Raw genomic sequence first — 22,011 nt, 5'->3', positions numbered from 1 at the left:
CATGTAAGCTACAGAATTGTGCAGATTGGGTGAGGGTGGCCTGGCTGTGTTTGAGTGTCTCAACAAATAGATTGGTTTCAACAGGCTGTTGCAGCTTTTGTAAGCAGGAGACAATTCTTTTGCAGTTGATGAAACCCCACCAGAAGATGTAAAGGAGCTGTTTGGTTAATGCATCTGCAGCACGTTATGTAGGAAGGGGAGACAGAGTTTGTGCAGCAGTGTCCCTGTTATTGTTATCATTGCATTAGTTATAAATGACTCTTTGGATCCCAAAAGAGCTCTCCTTCCATAGTAGACAGTCCATTCCCTCCATGTGTTGGCTATAGGTGCCTACCGCCAGCCAGTTAGACCACTAACTTTCAGTCTCACTTTCCATTCCTTTCTTCTTCCTTTGTGATTGCTGGGCAAGATGCCAAATACAGTGCTTGACTGAATGCTGTGCTCTCTCCATGGAATTTTTAATACCGGGAGTGACAGGGTTACAGCCCAGGAATTTTTTAAAGTACAAATCTGTCTGTGATTTAAGGGAAAATAGGTGTAGGGGACATCTGAACAAACAAATGCTTTAAAAGAAATTTGGAATGTACTTTTCAATTTTAGTGTGACCTGACTGATTGCAGCTTAAGTAATAAGTAGAGCTAAATCCTGTGATGACCCACTCAATCCAATCCCGTCAGGTCAGTAGAGAAGCGTGTGTGTAGTGTCTTACCTCTGCAGAGTCAGATTGACCCACTGCAGCATATACCTGCTGGGAATTTAACTGTTACTGAGCTGCTGTGCTCCCAGATGCTAATAGGCTTTATTAGGGCCCGTACTGAATGTCGTCATGAGTATTGCTTTGCAGAAGACTACTTCCATCCTTTGGAAAGTGAAGAACAGCCCCATTATTATGAAAACTCGTTTATGGAAGGACTAGCAAACAGTCATATTACTTTCTCCTTTGGGACAGATTGCTGGAAGTGTAATTTTCTTCATCTTACAGAGGAGGAAATTACACTTCCAGCAATCTGTCCCAAAGTCAGTGGCAAAGGTCTGAACAGAACCCAGGTTTCCTGGCATCAAAGTGTTTCATCTGAATGCTCTGTGTGTTTGTGCCAGAGATGACAAAGTGGTCGCCCAGGTTCTGCAGGACACTCGAGGTCTCCAGCCTTACCCCAGGCACAGAAAGCTGGCATCTGCCTTCCAGACTGCAAGGAAGAGACACAGCATTTTCCTTTTGCAGTGTTGTCGCATATGGGATAGTAAAAGGTTGAGAATCTCTTGCTTGGGGCTATGAGAGGCATGAATGTGAGTGCCAAGATTAGGATTAAGTGTCATATTTTTATGTATATAACTGGCAAATTAGGGAAAAAACATATATAATATACTTAGCAATAGTACATGTTACAAATGTGCAGGTAATTTAAAGGGAATTTACTCCAGAAACATCTTTTCTCCACTGCTGTGTCCTTTTTTCAGATGCCCTTAGCCTCTGCTTTTGATTTTGTCTAGGTTCTCGGCAAGCTTATTTCTGAAAAGGTGTTTTAAAAATAGTCTAGGTTATCTGCAGTCTGGACTGTATAGTCATCCCACTGTGTGTTGTCACATAACAGCTGTTAGATCTTGCACAGGCTATTGATGATTTGCATTAAGGTTTCCTTTTCACAGTGCAGCAAATCCTGTGGGAATTAAGTGTGCTGTGGTTGGAGACCTTAGCCTTTACTATAAAAAAAAAATAAATTAAAGTAGTAATGTTTCCTGTCTGTCACCTGTGTGACTGTCTGCAGCAATTTCAGCTTGGATGGGCTTGAGCAAGCTGGGAGTTACTGCTGTCAGGACAGCAGCTCTCAAGGCTTGCAAATGTCAGCCCCAGACAATGAAGCGAACATCTGTGGCTTGCACCATTGGGTCCCAGCAGTGAAGTGCAAAGCCAGAGAAAATGCACCGGGCACCTGGCAGACACCTTCAGGTGACGGACGTACTGGCATCTGTATACGGTTTTATAATCAAAACGAACTAACAATGATTTGAAGACCATTTTTTGCAATCTCCCAATGTACATCTTGATATATTTTGCTGGGGGATAAACCTTCCTCACTCTGCAGTATCTTGTCTGGGCTGCCTATGATTCTTTGTCCCCTTGCTTGTTTAAATGTGATATTGCCATTCCTTGTTATTCCAGTATATGCTACAAGATACTAATTTTTTAACATGCACAAATGCAGCATCTGTTGCATAGTATTTTTTCCCCCCACAGTTTCATATTTTTATTGCACTTGAAAACAAATACACTCATCCAACGCTCTCGGCATTGGATTCACTGGTCTTTTTACAGTCGGGATATTTTATCTTGCCTTTCAACTTAATGTAACCCATTTGTAGACCCTTCTTTTTACCAGTATTGAGTAGCATACTTTTGGAATTGCTGGGTTTTAAAAAGTCATGTTTCATTTTGTTACTACAGCAGTTTTCTTCCCTAATTATTAGATTGCAAATAAATGGTGAACAGAAGTTGGTATTTTAGAAAAGGGAAAAAAAATGTTGTCAAAATAGGAGATTGCAGAGGGAGCTCTAAGGTGAGAAGTAATAAAAGAGGGATAATACCTCTTTCTTAGCAGCCTTTTGATCTTTTCCGTCTTGATAGCTTGTGCTTTGTCTTATAAATTCCCATGGAAATTAACAATAGGCACTGTAGCAGTGGTACCTCATCAAAATGCCCTTGTGAATAGGAGTTTTCTGAATGCATGAGCAGCCACAAACGGGCCATCTCAAGACAAAATGTAAGAAATCCTTCACTGTAGAGTGGCTTAACCAAATGCACCAAAGTTACCTGCTTTCTCCTTCTACAGTCAAAACTGTAAAGTGAATCACAAAAGTCTCATACTGTGCTTTCTGTAGAGGATGACTTTGTGGGCAAGCTTCAGAAGAGCAGCAGTGTTTGATGGGTCTGTCCTTATCTTTGTAAAAGAGAGCAGAGAGGTTCAGTGCTCCAACATCCCATATAGTTGTGAATCCAACTACAGTCGAAAGCGGAAGTCCAACTCATGGTTCCTGCAAAAAAACGTATTTTTTCTAGTAGGTTTTTCCTTCTTCTTACTGATCTTTAGAAAGCATTGTACAGAGTTAAACATCTAAATCTGATGAACTCCAGCCTTAACTCTCATTCCGATATAATTCTCTCTGTTGATTCAGATCCTGAGCCCTCCAGAACCTCCCTCATGAGACTTGGGCGCCTTCTTTCTCTCCCTTTGAGGTCTTAGACAAAACTTGATATCATCTCTGTAGGCAGAACTGCCTGTGAATTGCTTTCCTGAAAAGGAATTTCACATGCTGAGGGTTGTAGGATCAAGCCTATGGCTTATACATAGCTTGCTACTGGGAAAAGTCCATATACTATTGGCAGCAACAGATAGGTATTAGTATTGTTAATGGCACGCAAATATAAGAAAACATACCTAGAGCACAGTCCCAGTTCCTAGAAAATAAGTTGGTCATGCTACCTTCCCTTTAATGTCAAACAGAGACCTGAGCAGCTTTGAAGAAGGAACAGTCCATGCCACATGTGAAAGGAGGCGCAGAGGCACTTATGTGTTAGTCTGTCTCCCTGGAGCCAACTGCAGTTCCTCCTCCCTTGTTTTGTGGAGGAAGTGGTGGCAAACATATGCAGCATTATGTAAAGCAGCAGTGATTTTGAAACTTGTAGAGCACTGGCCACAGACAATATGTGAGCTGGTATTGGAATAGAAACCACGATAATGAGTCTGATCAGAGTGTGTGAAGCTGCAATGCTAAGGGTTTTTCTCTTAGCAATGCCTCTTATGATGGCTATCAGCATCTGAGATCCTCTGATCTGCAGAGATTGCATTGTTGTGGAGAAAGAACAGACGTACAAAAGGGGCTCTGCATCAAGCAGACAACTCTGGGGTCTCCTGTGTGTCCCTGGGTATCCTGGGCTTTGAGTTTGTCTTTTGCGAGTCCTCACTGGAAAAAGTAAGTCTAGCTAAACCCGCACATGTCACGCTCCCATCCCTGTTGAGCTTACACGGGAGAGGAGCTCTGGTGGCATTGTTTTAAAAGAATAAGGCCAAATTGTTATCCATTATCCCCAGATGCAGCACTGTGTTTGCAAAGGCGTCACACTGACTGGGTTTCGCCCACCAGCAGTGTGGCTCACAGGTCTCTGCGAGAACCAAAGGACAAGAGTGTGCTTTCTCTGCCCGTGGTTTCTCAGCAAATGGAAGGAAGATAGGCCCTGCTGTTGTCAAGCAAAGCATTTGTAAGACTAAAAGGAGAGGGGAAAAACCATACCTAGGCAGCATAGCTGGCATGCAGCTTTTATTCACGGCTTGTGGTTCTGAGTGGGTGAACCCAATTAATTATAAATGCTTTGGATGTGTAAACAAGAGTATGTCTGTTGTGAAGACACAGAAGTCTCTTTTCCTCTGTTTAATTAATGCTTACAAGACTCACCCAGGTAAGTTTTAGGTGTACTAAGAAAAGACCTCAAAGAATGCTGTTCTTCAGAACAAGTGAACTTTGGGGAATTTTGGTCATTGGGTAATTACAGAGCAAGGCTGTTCATCTCATACTTGTATTTAATGATGTAACCAGGATTTAGTGATAGAATTACGTAGTTTGTCACTGTTCGTTTCCTTTCTGCGAAGAAGGAAAAAAGTAATGTGGAAAGGAATAAAATGTTTGCAAGATGGTAACGTGAGTCCAGGAACCAGAGTGCCAAAGATCTCAATCTCTGCTGCTCTGTTATAGTGCTGTGGCTGTCTTTTGCCTTCAGTAGAGTTACAGTGCCGAAACACAGGTGCAGCTGTCCTCATTTTCTCCTCACACCGTGTAGGCCTGTTAGGCGCCCTGCAAATTAGAGCAGATAATCCTGGGGTGAACGGAGAGGTGCATGTCTTTCCTTGGGTTGCTCCTTTGTACGTTTTCCTTGCCTTTAATCCCACTGCCTGGAATACTGGCTTTCATTTTGGTCTTCCAGACTTGCAAGTGATTCTCTTCCAAAATTGTCCGCAAATAGTTCTGCTCTGTGATAGTGAGGAAAGCCCAAGAGTTTGAATTGGCATACTTGCCATTGCGTTCCTGGTACATGTAACCTATTACCAGTTACCTAAAAATGTACCACAACATCTCTTCTTATTCTTCTCTGTGAGCTCTTACTTAATCTAAAGTAACGTTTTGCTGTCTTCTTTCACTTGTATTAGGGTGTTTGTACTATGACAGCAATGAACAGTCTTTGTTGTATGATAACATGATGTGTAATTCTGTTAATCATTCAAAATTAGTTTTTTAATTTGATGATTAGAAATAGCAGCAACAAACAATAATGTGCTTAGTGTAGTGGGTAACTGAAACAATTTGAGCACTAGGAAGCTGCTTCTACAAGCATTTTGAATTTTCATTCAGCCATCTTCTCAAATTGACCATTTCTTGCTTCGTTGTCATGGAAATATTAGGCTAAAAATATCTTTAGATATGCAGTAGAGACAAGGAATGTGTGCATACTGATTCTGAAGTGTGATAAATGTATTAAAAAAGAAAAGCAGCCATTTTTATGGTATTGTGAGTAACAGCGCTAAGCTTTTGGCTTCTTTTTTACGTCCAAGCGCAAAGGATTTTTTCTGGGTAATATTCACGTCTGGCTGCCCAAGGACTTAATTACAAGTCTGTCTTTGTATACTGCGTGGCACATGCTTGACTGACTGTAATAGCTCCCAATCAGATGAACACTGTGAGTTTTGATACTGCATGGTCTGGCTGCTAAACACAAAGAAACTGTTGTTGTAATGCATTCTTATAGTGACTGAAGAGAGCTTAGCACTTGAAAATGTGAATAGATAGGGCTTCTGACTGAGAGAGTTTTCAGAGTAACAAGAGAAAGGATGTAATATGTAAGAGGAGCTGGGGAAATGGTGAGGTCCATGGTAACTGGTTTTGGCACTAATGTCTTCAAAGGTAACTTTCTTGGGGAAAAAGCCGTAAGGCCGACTCAAGGGAATGTTCTGTTTCTAACATGAAATTCAGTTATGCTTATCAGAGAAGTGATTAAAGATCCGCTCAGGAAGTGCGGTAGCAGGTGTCTTGACTTAAACTGCTACTAATATAAATGAAAACATGAATCTTCCCTAATTTCGGTACCTGGCTGGGTTTGGAGTTGCAAGGTTTCCCTTTTCATGCTGTCCTCTCCCTTCACAAAGCAGGCACCAGGTAAAGTTATGGCTTGCACCTTCCTAAGTACTAAGCATTGATCATAAGGCTGATGTCATTTTCTGTGTCTGTAAATCCAAAGGAATGCCTGGTCCACCCGTATTTTGAGATCAAGGGGAATAAAAACATGTTGTGATCTAGAGGGCTGTGTTTGAGGCACTTGGCTTCTGAAGTTCATGCTTTATCTCTTGCTCAAGGCTGTGCCTGAAGGCATAATCCAGTCATATGTATTTAATAAGACTTTAAACTACTGTTGGATAAAAGCAAGGAGCTGATGATTAACAGGCATCTGCTCCAGGAGACAATTAACTTAAGGCAGACGTAATACCTGGAAGCCCAAAGGATGTATTGTGACAGGGGCAGTTGAGAAGAACTTGCTTCATCTGGGACAACCCAATGGCTGTACATGGCAGTAAAGAGAGGAGAGGGGTCCCCAGCTCTGCCCATCCTTCCTCTTTTGTGGAGCTGCGAGCTATTGTGTAGTTTTGAGTTTATACCTTTCTCTATCATCTGGGTCACCTTCACAGTGTCTCTGCTGACACTCACAACAAAGCTCAGGGATGCCAGTGTTTCTGTATATTTATTTTCCATCTCTTTATGTTGTGTTTTAATATATACTGGTGTAATTGAGAACACAGGCATCGTATCTCCAGTTCCAACTCTTCTCCTGAATATTGTCAGTGACTCTAATGTAGCTAAGGGGACACTAATACAGTAAAACAGATGGCTTTCTGCATGTGAGGTAAGGCTCATTTCCAGTGTACTGGAAATGTAGAGATTTTTTTTCTCTACTAATCAATTTTGATAAAGAACTGTCAAGTCCATTGTAACTAAGATGATGAGCAGTTTTAAAACAGAAGTGTTCTTTAAAAACATAATCTGATGGAATTGTTGCATTTTAGAAGTTATTTTAGATCATCTCCCTCATAAATAGATGAACTATATGTTTGATTTTGCCTGCAATGTTGTTTTCCGTGCAATGTACATGAGTACTTAGGATCAGAGAGCAAACTTTAGGCATGGTTTCCAGTTATTATGGACTCAACTATCACACAGTTAAAAGTGCTTTGATGATTGCAAGTTTTTCTCAAATAAATCGCTCACTTGCTAATGCTCATGGTGAAAAACTCATCGTTAAGCTGATTTACATAAAAACATTATATGCCTGTAGGCTTTGGAATTTCATTAAAGTTTCAGTCTTAGTGCAGCCCTTATAATTTGCCGTTTGCAATGACTAAAATGTGTCTCTGAAACAGCTTTTCCTTCTCCTGATGAAAGACAGTAAGTTGTTACAACGCCCCCATCCCCAACTCTCACTCAGATTGGTGCATATCAGTCCTTTCTTTACAACAGTCCATAAAGGCAGAGCAGATAGTACTGTTGGGTTTGACTGTAAGTAAATAGATAAAACTCTTGCCTGTTCTGGGTTGGATCCTGCTGTCTGTATGAATATGGAGCAAATAGTTCTGTTGGTTTCAAGGGGATGAGCAATGACTCAGTGCCAGGAATAGTAAGGTTGAGTCCTTTTTTTTCATTTTCCTTTTTTTTCTCCATCTCACATTTCTGAAGACAATTTTAGGAGGAAATTATTATTTTCAAGGATGTGAGCTGTCTGAGCAAACCAAATTTCAATTCTGTTACTCAAGTTATACAATAAATCTTAAAAAGCAGGTAATAGTTGGAGAATGTGCCCTGCAAAACCTGCAAACTGCAGATTCTGTTCCTAGCTTCATAAGGGCTAAATGATAATTAAAGACATTTAGCATCTTTAGTTACTGGCTGGGCAGTGGCATCCTTCCGCTAACATTTCCTGTGGTGGGTATCTGCAGAAGCTTTGCCTTGCTCTGCTACATCTTGACTGTAGTCATCAATCTAAATGCCAGACTTACTGGGCGCTTTGATAGTACAGACCCCTGTTCATGATGAACTGGACTTTCACAAGGGCCACTGGATGGCTATAGAGTTTAATGCGTTCCAACTCATGCCCCTCTGGACAAAATGCGAGCCAGCAGCCTGACCGTAATTCTCATTGCCATCTCCCTGTCATTGCCCAGCTGCAAGCTTGAATACAAGTCTCCCAGTACATGCGTTGAGTTCCCACCACAAAGGCAGCCAGTAGTGCCCATCTGACTTACCAAGACTGAAACAGTGCTCTGCTACCTGCTCTCCCAAGCTCCTGCTCTACTCAAGCCTATGACCACCACAAATCTCACAGGGTTTTTTTTTTTTCACCGCCTTACCTATTTTCATCCTAGTTTCTGGTTCCCCACCCTGTAGGTATTGGCCATACATCCAATGGCAAACCCGCAAGTTAATGTGTGGGTCCACCCCACACTCCTAATCCTCCCAGCTGCCTCCATCTCTTCCTTCAACAAGGGCAAATTGGCGGTGGATGCATATTTTCCTCTTCCATGCTACTTGGCACAGTGGGGAGATACCCAGGAATACAGTCCTCCTGCTCCCAGGAGAGGTGCCCAGACGTGGCACAGCCAGGAAGAGCTTAGATCTGCGTTGCAGAAAGTCTGTCTTACCGCCAGTCTGGAACATGCTCAGCATAGATAGGATTTCCTGGGCATTTAAATGGTAAAATGAAAGATGTCTCCAATGAGCATATCAAACTGAATTTTTTGGAGAGACTTACAAGTTAGCTGAATTTTAATGTACTTTTACAGGAACAGCAAAAGAGATATGCTTAGTATAGTGACTTCTGTTCCATATTAACGTGGGGAGTAAAAGGAAAGGTCTTCAGAAATCTTTAATGGGTAAAACCCGATGGTTTTCCCTTACCCTCACAGCTCCAAATTTCTGGATGAAATTTTCTTGCTGTGCATCTCTGTAGATCTGAGGCAGACATCCAGCATGCAAAATTTTATTCCAAATTTATGTACCTTTGAAAAAGTATAAGCAACTGAAACAGGGTTTGTAATGAAAAATGTCAAGCAACTTTAGTAATCAGCAATGCTAGAAGTCCTGCCTGTATGGAGAAATATATACAAGTGCTGGAAATGAATGTATAAGCACACATCCATCCCACCTGATAGCATTCTTTAGTAATGAGTCTTGCCAATAGGACAGGTTTTATGAGGGTAGCGCATAAGCAACAGCCTATTGAAATTAGATCTGTATGTTCTTCCAGAATAGCAGTTTACAGAGCTGCTCTATTCTCTCTCTCCTGTAAGAGCAACCCCTGGATACTTTTATGTTCCTAAGGCAAAATGAGAGGTGATAAGGCAAAAATGGTGTGATTTTGTCTGTCTTGTACTCAGGAGTCTACAACTGAAAAATTTCTGAATAATGAGAATTAATCACGGCACGGTCATGGGTAAGCAGATGCACGTCACTTCATGTGAACAGCATAGTAATAGAGGTGGCTTATACATAGCTAGACCCAAAATCAGTGTAGTATGGAGCATGCAACACTGAGGACTCGAAGTGAAGTTAGGACAGAGGAGACTGACACACTGACTATGAGGATTTGTTACCACCCGTTAGGTATTAGTGAACTAATTTACCGTACTAGTCTTGCGGTTGTTGGAGGTAGGTAGCTGCTGAATCAAATTATCAAGCAAAGGAAATAAAAGCGAAAGTCAATAGTAGAGAGTATCTGCAGATCACAAATAACAACAGAACAAAGAATCAATGATATAGTAAATGAGAATAATCAGCTTTCCTGTTATGAAGGAGGTAACTCCAGGCCTGAACGTGCAACCCTTGTGAAGCAATAGCAGCCTATAACAATGCCATCCGAAGATGAAATAAAATTACTAAAATAATCAAATCTGTTCTTCAAATATGTTACAACTGTACATACTGAAATACATTATTTATTGTTGCAGAGTTAAGGTTATTTGAATGTTCTAACTGTCCATTTCTGCATCAGTTTGAATTTTTTGGCTTAAATTTAAACTTGATTAGAAGTTTTCTGGGTGTTGTACTGCTTGGCTTTGAGCTATACAATTTCCTTGCAAAGTTTTGAGCGTGAAATTGTTGATATGTGCTGGTCAACCTTAATTCTGTCTCCAGGTACATTTTTCTTTCTTGCCTGGAAGCATTATAATAATCTGAAAGGTGAGATTTTAAAATCCTGTCTCTCACAGTTTCTCAAAAGAAGGCTTTTAACAGTCTGTTCACATGTGTTTGTGCACGCTTTAAGCAGGGCAGGGAAAAAGTAATCAGAAAATTGGAAGAAATTCCGCAACTGGGATTAAACACATCTGTTTAGGTCTCGTTGGGTTTTAAACTGTTAGTTGTCTAAAAACTGGGGCGCCTTATGGAAAAACCGTAGGCAGTTGTGAGACTAAACAAATAGTGTGAGCAGATGTGGTTTACAGCTTAAGGAAAGGCACAGTCCATAGGTGGCTGAGTAGCAGACCGGCTTGACGGGTGTAGCGTCACCGTTGCATATTGGACAGGCAATTCCTGGAACAGGCAGTTTTTCTGATACAGCACAAGAAATACGAGCCGTTGTTTGCATGGAGCAGCAGCAGGCATTCGTGATGGAAAGAAATGGTACCATCTATCAATGCTGTGAGTACAAATTAGATCTGCCAGTAACAACCTTACCTTTTGTCTTTGTTACGCATCTTAATTCTTTGCTGACAAGGCAGGTATAGTATTGGGAGAACCCCCCTAAAATTATCTAAAATAATTAGGGAAAGGCTGGTGCTGATGCATGAGCGCTGGGTTTCAGCTCTTTGGGTTGCGTAGTTTACCAGCAATATTCAAAAGCAGGAGATGGGCGCTGGAGGCAGCAGCAGGTGGAGAAGGGTGGTCAGGCATGAAAGGTAGACAGGACGTACACTTGCGCACCAGGTTTCACGGGCAGCTGCTGATACAGCTTCTACATTGTGCTCCATGCTTCATGAAGCTCTCTTGTGAGAGGGCATTTCTTTCTCTTTCTTCTTCAAGTTTGACTTCTGTACTCCCTCCCTCTCTGCCTCGCCTTGTTTCTTTTTCCTGCTTTTTTTCCCATTTAGTCTCATTTAGACACTTCTAGTCTTTCTCCTCTCTCCCACTCTCTATGAGCAGTGCTTCTCTTCTAATCTCAGTCCTCTCCTTCCCTGAACTTTGACATCGGTGTCGTTGCTTACTCAATTCCAGTACTGCAACACCTCATACAAACTGCTCTTAATCTCTCTCTGTTTTGGCTTCCCATCGTAATTCCTTGTCCTGTTTTTTTTTCACATGCTTCTCCCAGTTTCCTTATTTTATTCAGTCGGCTCTCCCCTCCATTGACTCCCTGTCTCCACTTTGACACCTTCTGTCTCCACTTCCAGAGATCATCATGGCTACTGTAATTCAAGATGATACCGTAGCGATCTGATGATAGCACAGTATCATATATTTGTTTATTCCACTTCTGGGTCCCCTCTTGGGAAAACTTTGTGACTCATAACTTAATTGCTTCGCTCTCTGATTTGGTTCACTTGGTTCCCACCCACTTACCAAAGACATCTACCTTTTCATTACTGGTTTTTGACACCTCTCATTTTTTATGCACAACGTTTGCCCAAAAGAGCAACAACAGCTCTTTTAGTAATAGATTGAATTGATCACAAATGACTCAGTTTCTAAGACTGGCATTACTTCCCCAAGAGGTTGTTCAGTGCTGAGAAATGCTTAGCTAATGCCTAGTCACCTCAGCTTTCTTTTAATTGAAACAAAAAGTATCGTGGGAGTAAATCACAACCAGATTGTGGAAGTGCCTCAGGTGTATCACACACTCCTATCAAACACCAACTGATGCTTCCTGCCTCCCCCAAAGAACATCATTTAGTCTTTCATTGAAATACCCATTAGGATGGTTGGTGGTTTGGTTTTTGGTTTTGGGGGTTTTTTGGTTTGTTTAATTTTTTTTTTTAGTTTAGCAAGGGAAACTACTTAATCTTGGCAGTGCTTCTTTTTATATGAGAGAATAAATCCACCTTTTAGTGAAAGCTAAGCCTCTGAGACCAGACTAGCCTTAGTAAGTGAGGAGCAGAGGATTATAAGAGCAAGTGAACTTTTGAGAAGAGATTTAGGGCAATTTGGACAACTCCGAAGAAATGAGGAAGACAAGTAGGAATGGGAGTATTTTAAAGGGAAAGGGTATCAAATAAACCAACAGGACCAATAACACTGACAGAAAAGAAGAATGGGTTGATGATGGAAACTAGGACAACTCCTAGAGGCTTTGAACCTTCAGTGCATCCTGCTGCAATTCATCAGCAGACCCTACTAGATTTTATCTCCTCTCAAGTCAGTTTTGTAAGGATGTAGGGTGTTTTCAAGGGCTGAGTGATTGAAGAGCAGTATAGAATATTGCCAAGAAGAGCAATGTTCAGCTGGTAAATTCATTTTCCAATTAATTTGCAAAACTGATTTGGTAACTGAGATAACTCAGGGCTTTGATAGAGAAATCATTTTCTGCAAACTGTTTGGTTTTTTTTTTCATGTGAGAGGGATGAAACTCCGTGGCAGAGTTGTTCTCTGACAAAACTCAAACTTCTCAGAGTTTTCCTCCAAATGAGGAGAAGGTCTCTGTGGTGTCTGGGGATGGGCTACATCCCAGCTCCTCTCCTTTCCCTGTGAGCATCCCTTCTGTGTGGCCTACAGAGGTGCTTGTGAGGCTGTGGTGTGAGGAGCAAAACAGAGTCGCCTCTCCTCTTGTCTTGCTCTGATGACCCTGCCTTGGAGGCCTTGCTTTTGGGCAGCTGTATCTTCTGAACCTGTGATGGTGCAGCAGTGGGTTTAAGCCTACAACTGGAAACTGTCTTGTTTTTATTAATGCAGTGGAAGGCTGTAACACAGCCATGGTATATTGGTGATACCAAGCCTGTTGTAAAGGGAATACAATGCTATTTTATTCTTGATCCATGAAAATTGCCAAGTAGTTTGGTAATTGTCATGGGCATGAGTATTTTTGAGCATCTTTAGACATCTCATCTCTTGGAAGATTTACCAGTCTAACTGCCATTTATGCTAATTGAAAGGAGAATGTAACCTCATTACTTCCTGACTTTAACATCATAACTGCATTACCTGAACCAATGAGCTGCTACTCATAATTACCAAGATGAAAATAACAATGGCACGTATTTATTTATAACTGGGGATTAACTGGAAAACACCTGCTCCTGACCTGTGCACCGTGCCGTGTAGCTAGGGCAGCAGGACAGAGTTAAATGGTCTCCTTTATTTCACAACAAGCTAATCTACAAGACTACAATGCAAACAGCCCTTATAACTACGTATTATATATGAATGCCAGCTGGATAATATTCAGGCTGATTTCTATTATTGCCTCAACTTACAGTGCTTTATGTTCATCTGCAGAGGCAGTGGTACCAAGCCAGCAAATGTCTGCATCTGTTTTGGAAGTGTCTAGGAGGTGACTCAGGAAAATAAGAACAATCTTCAGACGGATTAAAATGTTAGGACTCTCTTGAAGTGGAAAACGTGGTACCAATGATATTATTTGGAAAGAATGTCTCTGAGACAAAAAAAGCCCAACTAGGGTCTAAGTGGCATTTTTGCACATGAAGATACTATATGTAATTCTGCAAGCTTTATACTTGTAAAGTTTTATCTATCCATTGACAATAGCAATTTTCCTAGTATTTTCAATGAAAAAGATCCAGAAAAAAGTTGGTGGGGGAGAGTCAAGAAAAAAGAAAATGTCATTCCCCTGATGTTTCTAGAGCAATTTCACAAGCTGTGAAGGCCCCAGTATGACTTTTTGCTATCAGGTCTGTTCTCTGAATGAAACCTTTGACATTCATTAATCACTGCTTCAAATACTGCCTGATGAATGGCTCCACCTCTGCCACTGTTTTGGATTGGGTGTGACACTTGCTTGTCACTGGGTTGCCTTCTTGCCGGTTTGCATCTGTATGTGGGCAGTTTGATTGAAAATTAAATTAGAAATAGTAGTTGTGTGAAACTGAGGGGAATCTTCAGTATCCGCATGGTTCTTTCTGAGCTACATGTTCAATTATCTTAGTAATCCTTTGTCCTTGAAAGCAATACCAATATCCAGAATACCTACATAAGGATATATTCTTTCCTCCTTCTGTTCTCCCTGTCTAATACTTTTAGTTCAATTAAATAGATTCTTTTAAACCATAGTTTTCCAGTGTAGGAAATCAGTTACCACGTACTTGTCAACCTACAGTGAGGTTTCCTGCTGTGAGGTCTGCACATTGTCATACAGGCTAGTACCTGGAGTTGTATTTTATTAACTACGTGAGTTAATAAAAATTAAAAAAAAAAAGCTTCTCTTTATTCTAGCTCTCAATGTTCCATGAAAACTGTAGCTAAAAATCTCCAGGGGAGAGGAAAATTAAGATTTGAATAATTGGTGAGAGCTGCGTGTTTTAGCTGTTGTGATATCCTCAGCTTTTGCTGTCTTCTCAGTGAGTAAATGAGTTAGCTGCTGAGCTGTTAAAAGTCCTGTAGAGAAAATTACAACATGAAAATTCAATCTGGACCTGCAGTTTTTCAGTCCCACAAGCTCATCCAGCTTTTTTGCTGCCAAAAGGAAACAACGGCTGCTCTCACATGCAACAACAGGGTCGCTTGCTCAGCTGCACTGACACCTCAAGTAAATCTCTTGAATTTGCAGGAGTTTATTTGGGGTGTGGTTGTGAATTAAATCCCAGGATGGGCCACACAGCCCCTCGGTGCTGAAGGACTCTGTAGCCTGTTCTGCTTCTTGTGGAGTGCTGTGGAGTAAAAGGGACACATGCCCGCATCTGTGCAAATAGTGGGAGAGGTGTGTATTTGCACCATGTGGGCAGAAATGGTGCAAATGGTGCACCTGGTCGTCTGATGAAGAACGAGCTGTGGGGATGGAAAATACAGTGGCAGATTAACTGTGCTGGCGCTATGCTTCTCGCCAATGGACTGTGCGTCCCTGATGCCTCCTCAGGGAGGACTGCTGAGAAGCCACCTGGAAATGAGAAACGCTCGAACTACTTGGGAACATAAGCTCTTCAGTTTTATTTCCCAAGTCACATTTGAAAATTAGGAAAGCTTTACGCTCCTAAAACTATTTTGTCTTTCAAAAAGCAAACCGGGATTTATTTTTCCTCCTGTGCATCTGTAGGTGTCAGGGTAAGCAATTCAGGTCTGAGATTTTGAGGGTTTTCACCATTTTTCATGTCCCCACGTTTTTGTTCCAGCTGGAGCACTGCATCATTGGGTTTTGGATCTGCCAGGTGACATATCACAACATCGTGATCTGTCGCCAAGATCCCATCTCTTAGCATTGCATAATCTTTTGTCACAGTTGCACTGATTTAGCTTATTTTGTTACTGGTGTTAAAACAGCAATGCAATTTGGACGTTAAAACATTGGCATTCCTTTATTATTTTCTTACATGGGCACTGTAGTTACAGTGAGCAGAATTGTGGCTCTGCAGGCAAAAGAGGTTGGTGTTTTTTCTGGGCCTCAGCAGCAGCTGCAAAGTAAGGTGTTAAGGAAAAACATGATGATGAGGAACACCTTCAGATATAGTATGGAGCAGCTGAAAATTTCCACAGCACTATCCAGTTAAAACTGCAAGGTGTGAATGATGTTTTTATTTAAATAGGCATTTTTCAGATCCCACAAACATACCTGTTGCATACATACAGTGCATAACTGCTGTGTCCTGGCTTTATGCAGGCACATACCAACCCAGCTCACATCCTAGTTTACTATAGAAGGGAACTCCTGCCTGCAGGAGTGCTCCAGCAAGTCACCAGGTCCGGGCAAGTGAGTGAGTGGGATTATGATGCATCCTAGCAATTAGTATCTATTTGTAGTTACAGACCAACAGAGAATCTGGCTGAAAGTATCATTCTGTCTCCCAACAGGCAAGAAGGTGTGTCATAAGGGGATGATTGAACAAGAAGCTGATTTCTTCTGTGCCTTGACGCAGTTCTCGAAAGAGGTTTCCCTCTCTGAATGTATTTATCTGAATATCACATATGGCAAAAAATATGCATATGGCAAAAAACAGTGCTGCGAGTCCAAATCTTGGTCTTGCTTGTGTTCCTCACCTAATCCAAATGTTTGGAAGTCAGTGGAAATACACTAAGATGAGGACTTGTGGTATTACACTGTTCTGAAAAATGCTTTAATGTAGTAACTGCTGGAGCAAATAATCTGCATGGATGTATGTCCTTGCTCTGACCAAGGCCAGAACAAATTGACTCGGTGAAATCTGTCAGTGAGCAACTATGCAATCTTGTTGTCCTGAGTTTCTCACTTTCTCAGCGCATTAGTGTTTGACATGTCTGAACAGGGAGGGTTTCTCCGTCCCTACTTTTCTTCTTCCTAATGTAGCTACTGGGTGCTGATCAGGTACTCTAAGGTCGGTCTGTCAAAACGGCTGCTCAGAAGAGATTGGGGTTTTAACTGTTTTAAGTTGCAGGAACCAAACTCTAAATTTCACCCTGGCAAAGGGGAAGATCAGAGACAGGAGGTATCCTGTTGTGCCAACTACCCTGGGACAAACCACTTGCAATTTAACTGCTTGCCAGCCTTGTGCCTGTGAGCTGCAACCAATCACGCAGCTTCTCCCTGGTGGTTCTTCTAATCTAACATAATTCTCTTTTTTTAGCTGAAACAAAGATCTGCTTCAAATACTACCATGGCGTGAGCGGGGCGCTACGAGCCACAACTCCGAGTGTCACAGTGAAAAACAACGCAGCTCCCGTAAGTTATGCTGGCCTTCTATTTTTTACATGTTTGTTCCCTGCTGTCACTGTGCTATGCCTTGCTTTCCCTGCCAGCTTTATATATTTTTATATGAAACTGAACATAATATTCGCTCTTCAGTGCGCTGTGGTACAGAGAAATGGATAGTCTTTCAGTTAAGATGTGGGGTTTTATGCCAAGGGAATGTAGATCCATCTTTCAGTTTGTCGCAAATAACTTCTCTGATCTGAGGGCAAGTCCCATGTCCCAGCTGTACCCCATTCTGTAAAGTTATCTTCTCTCCCCTGGGTATTGCAGAACTTGGGTGATACCTCTAGAGGATCTGGGATTCTTCGGCTGTAATTACAAAAAAGTCCAGAAAAGAAATAAGATTTTCTTATTTTAAGGTGCTTTTTTCAAAATCAAGGCATAAGCGTTTTCATGGCAGTGCCTCTGAGTTCCAGGAACATCTACGCTGTGGCACACTCTCATCAGTGGTAAGAAATGGGCATTCAGGTCCTGATCCATCAAAGTGCTGAGGATCGTTTTCGACAGATTGAGGCTTCATTGACAGCAATTTTGATTTGCTACAGCTTAGCAAGCTCTGTGGCTCAGATGGCTCTGAAATGCTATATATCTTGCATGGTTTTGGGAAATTTGGTCACCTTGAGTGTGAAGCCCGCAGGGAGACTTGCTGACCTCCAGAGCTTGTCTGGCCTTGCTGACAGAGTTTCATTGCCTGCCAGGGTTGTCTTGGTAGGAGTCTGTGTGACATGAGGAGTTTTAGTCCAACCAGCATTAGGAAAAGACTAGCTCAGATATTGTTTAATCTGGAAGATGGGTTCGGGAAAGGTCTATCTTACCTGTGGGTGTATGTAGGTTTCAGTGGACATCACTGAAGCTTAAATTTTAAAATTTGTTTGGGGAGGTTTTGTTTGTTGGTTTGTTTTTTTTTTTGTTTGGTTTGGGTTTTTTTAACAGTCCCCAGTTGATAATTCTACAAACACTGAAAAGTCTCACAATCTGTGTGTTGATTGTGTCTGGTTGTACCAGTACCAGGAAGGATTATTTTTTTTGCACGCTTAAAGCGTGTAGAGACTTTTGGTACTTTCTCTTTGCCTTGTTTTGACACACACAATAGCTGCAAACTGGATGTGGGGTAGGGTCTGATGGCGTGTCTTTTAGGAATAAAAGGGATTCACATCTTGATAGGCCTTCCTTGCATGCTCACGGTGAAGCCATTCGCCAGTTTGGAAGCCTGGGGAGTTTCCTTCAGCTGCCTTTGGAGGAACATTATGATGTAGCTTTGGATATCTTCATTTTGTGGGATGCTGAAAAGTTCTTTTTAGCCTGTAGTGAACGGTGTCTTGTTGACTTGGGGCTTGCTGTTCATACCCTGGTTATCATCAATTTGCGGGGAAAATCTGTCATTGATTTTGTCCCAGTCTTCTCTGAAAGTTAAGCCAGCCAACCAAGGCAATACCAGTAGGCTGAGAAATTAGAATAATTTTTTTCACGATCCAGATCCATGTCTTAGACTAGGGCTTGAACCAATTAAGCAAACTATTCAGGTCTAGTGTGGAAGGATTACTCTATTAAGTATCAGCAGTATGTTTTAAGTTAATAGAAGAACGTGTGAGAACCTGTGCTTTTGTAATATGTAAATATGTAATCTCTCCAAGTTCTTCAGTTGAGGCCTTTAAATATACATATATGGGGAAACAAAATGCTTTAAGCAGCTATTCACTTACAGCTGAACAGGACTCATGTTTAAATGAAAGTCACCTTCATGCAGTACTCATGTTCTTTGTAGAGATCTGATGAGAAAATGAAACACCTGTTGTGACCTTCAGCTGAGTATACTGTACACGACTGAAAAATAAAATAAGATTAAAAGTGGTATCAGATAACAGTTTTCAGTTTGAGCGCCAAGCTAGTGTTCTTGGAAATAGAATTCTCCTCACATCATCTCATTTTTCTGGCCTTTCTGGGTTACAGAATACTCTGGTTTTGCCAGTTTCTTTTGCAGACCAGAAAGGCCAGCAACATTGTAGGTGCAGCATTGGTTTCTGTGTTGTCTTCTCTTCATTGTTTGCTGCATGACATAAATACTCAGTGCATTGTAAGACAAATAATAAGCGATGAAGACAACAAAAGCAACGGAATAACAACAAAGGTTATGCAACATGAACCTGGATGGGCCCCCCTGTATCAGTGCAAGAGGAAAAAAAAAGGTAAAGATTTGAAAACTCGTTTAGAGAAAATTTATGGGCTAGTTCTTGCCTATGTGAAGGCTTTCATCTGAGTATGATCCTCCAAACTCCAGTTCCAGCTGAAACCACCTCAGATGGCTTTCTCCATCTGCCTCTCCAAAGTACATGTCCAACCTTTATTACTAAAGTTGTTGAATGTTTCACAGCATCGTGCGCCATTGGAAAGTGGCGTTACTCTCACTGCACAGCTGGGGAAAGAGATAACAAGGGTTTTTCCCAGCACTAGACTTTTCATGGGTTCTTGTGTGCCTCTGCACTGGCACGGGTAACACCATGAAAAGTGCAGACTTCATCCTTACAACTGCAAACACATATAGACACTCACCTTTTGACTGTGATTTCACTAATGGTGAATTCCAGACTTGTGGGGTTTGGTGGTTTTTTTTTTTTTTTTTTTCTTTTTAGTGGACAGAAAGAGGGAGAAAGTGTTAAAGAAATCCCAAAATAAACTGATATATCTATTTTAAAACATATTTTTTCTAAATAATGGCTTGGACCAATGATCAGAAAATTCTTGTCCAAAAGAAGCAGCAGATATTCTGGTTTGTATTTTGCTATTCTCATCCATCATCAGCCAAAGAGTAAAGGCACAGCTTTCCTTATCTGTGCTGCTGGGTCCCTCCCCATCTCTTTGCAGCAGCTCCACAGTGAAGTATACTGAGTGGGCTGCCCATCTTTTCTCCCTGTGTCTTGAATCATAATTTGAGCACGGCTGAGCAGGGAAGCGATAGATTGTTCTGTTTTCCCCTGTTCCTCTGTGTGATCGGTTAAGGGCCGTGACAGCCTAGCACCATCCCTGTAGCTTGTCTGAGGTCCCTGAGACTTCTTACCCTAGTGAGACTTGACAGACGGCGCCCTCTGTGATGGAATTGGATGCATCAAATTCCTCAGTTGTTTTCATTGCTCCAGTGATTTAGAGAACTGCCCCGGGGTCCCAGGCATGCCGTTTCGCACAGTACCAGTGAAAGCTGTGGTCCTCTAACTGGTGTGGCCTGGGTGCAGAGAGGGGCTCTGCTTAGAGGGAATAGTCTTCAGATCCTGGGGCAGGTTCTTGCACATCCTTTCCTCTGAAAGAGGGAATCTTGTGGTCTGTGCTTAGAAATTTACCCTCTTGTGTAGTCAGCAGGAGTTTTAGCAGTGGCCATGGGAGCTTAGTGTGTTAGAAATAATAGCTCTGCAGGGAAAAAATCTCATTAGGGGTTGTGCTGTGGGTGTAAGAACTGAATTTTTTGAAAAGCTGGTTGCCTTGAACCAGAGGGAGTTCTGCCATTGTAGTGACGGCGTCACAAATTAACCCTGAAGCTTAGGCTGTCAGTACGGGGACAGAGGGAACAAGCTTTGTGTATTTGACACAAGCAAACCTTTTCGTTTGGCACAGCTTGGAAAAAAAGATCCAGAGCAGGTGTCCTTTGAGAGGCAGCATTTGGGGGACGGGTGACCTTCTGGGGTCTGTGTTTTCACTGCTAGCACAGGCTCATCTGCAGCTGATGCTGGAGCCACCCAAGCGGGTTCTGTCCAAGCCTCTGGCTGTGTGGCACCTCCCGCGGCTGGGGCAGCAGCTGGCGTATTGGCTGCTCAGTGCGTGTCCCGTCCTGTCTGTCAACGAGACCTGCAAACACTGATAACCAGCAGTATCCTAACACCACAATTTAAAACAACAACAAAAAAACCCACCTTCATTGTCTGTCTGACTGTGGTTCGCTGCGATCGAAAAGGGAAAAGAAGCTGGAAGTAGTCATGCTGGGGGCTGTAAGCAGTTTGCCATTCTTGTTCACGCGCTGCTGAGACCGTCTTTAACTGGCAGTTAAAAGGAATCCTGCCTCCAAAGGGGAAAAAAAGTTGCTGTGTTAGTTGGATGTCTTTGTATAGCACTGATGGTGCTTTAGGCTGAGTAGCATCTCGCTTTTCTTGTATTATGAATGTTCTGCTCCATTTGAGTTTTATCTCCTTACGCTGTAACCCAGTTATTAGAGCTGCCTCGCCTGCTGATTAGGATGCCCTGCAGTTTGCTTGTCAGTGAAAAGTCCTGTCACATTTTATTGCCTGTGAATGGTCAAGTTTGAATATCTGGGAACGAAGGGCTGTACACTTTGGCCAATTCGTATGTGGCAGGAGCATAAATGTGGATTTGGGGCAGCAGATAGGCCTGGGGCTGATGGCAGTAAAATGGAGCACCTGCAATTCTGGAACAAAGGAACATCCTGGCTGGCTTCTTTTTGTCCAGACTAGTGAAATCCTGAAAGCTATGTTACTTGTGCACAGTAGTTTAGACTACTAAAGCATAAGCATTACCATGGTATGGGTGAGCAAACAGTTTTCTCAGTAGAAAAGAACATTTTTACATGATCTGGAATATTCCTTTATTTGTCACTCTTCATTTATTCACCATATTGTCACCACTAATTCATCTTTACATCAGATATCGTTGTATTTTTATACATTACGAGTTACAACAATTAATTCTAGCAATAGGAAAGTGGTATCTTGCTAGTGTGAAAATGATTTAACCTGAACATGGCTCTTTTGCAGTAAAATGAAGCAGGCATGAGAACGGTATGCAGAATGAAAAAGAAAAACCTTTTCCCCTAAGAGTTTATAGCCTGAGAAGATAAATTGGATACATCACAATTAAAAGACAGTAAGTGGAGAATCAATGTTTTAGCCTCAGGACATATGTCTTCACTAAATTGGGAGCATTCGCTCGCTGTGTATTAGATGCAAAGAACCACAGCTGATCGAACCTCTGGAGCTTTTGTGCCACAGTTCCTGTCTCATAGATCGTGATGGCACTCGTCAAATACACTTAGCATTGTGGGGAAAGCTATGTAAATTGGAGCTAATTGTTGAAAGAGACCTTCTCTTGTTGTGTTTGTG

At 41.8% G+C, this 22,011-nt stretch overlaps 1 protein-coding gene across 1 annotated transcript in view; it reads left to right on the top strand.

The window, feature by feature from the left end:
* HECW1 (HECT, C2 and WW domain containing E3 ubiquitin protein ligase 1) overlaps positions 1–22,011 on the top strand; it is a 185,124-nt gene that overhangs the window by 34,322 nt on the left and 128,791 nt on the right. Inside the window, exon 3 of the mRNA XM_009889422.1 lies at positions 16,788–16,882. Coding sequence (XP_009887724.1) covers positions 16,788–16,882 — 95 coding nt within the window. The remainder of the gene's footprint in view (positions 1–16,787; positions 16,883–22,011) is intronic.

This window comes from Charadrius vociferus, unplaced genomic scaffold (assembly GCF_000708025.1).
Source record: "Charadrius vociferus isolate BGI_N301 unplaced genomic scaffold, ASM70802v2 scaffold97, whole genome shotgun sequence".
Classification (NCBI taxonomy): Eukaryota; Metazoa; Chordata; class Aves; order Charadriiformes; family Charadriidae; genus Charadrius; species Charadrius vociferus.
The sequence above is the reverse complement of the archived record's forward strand: the minus strand, read 5'-3'. Positions and strand labels throughout refer to the sequence as shown.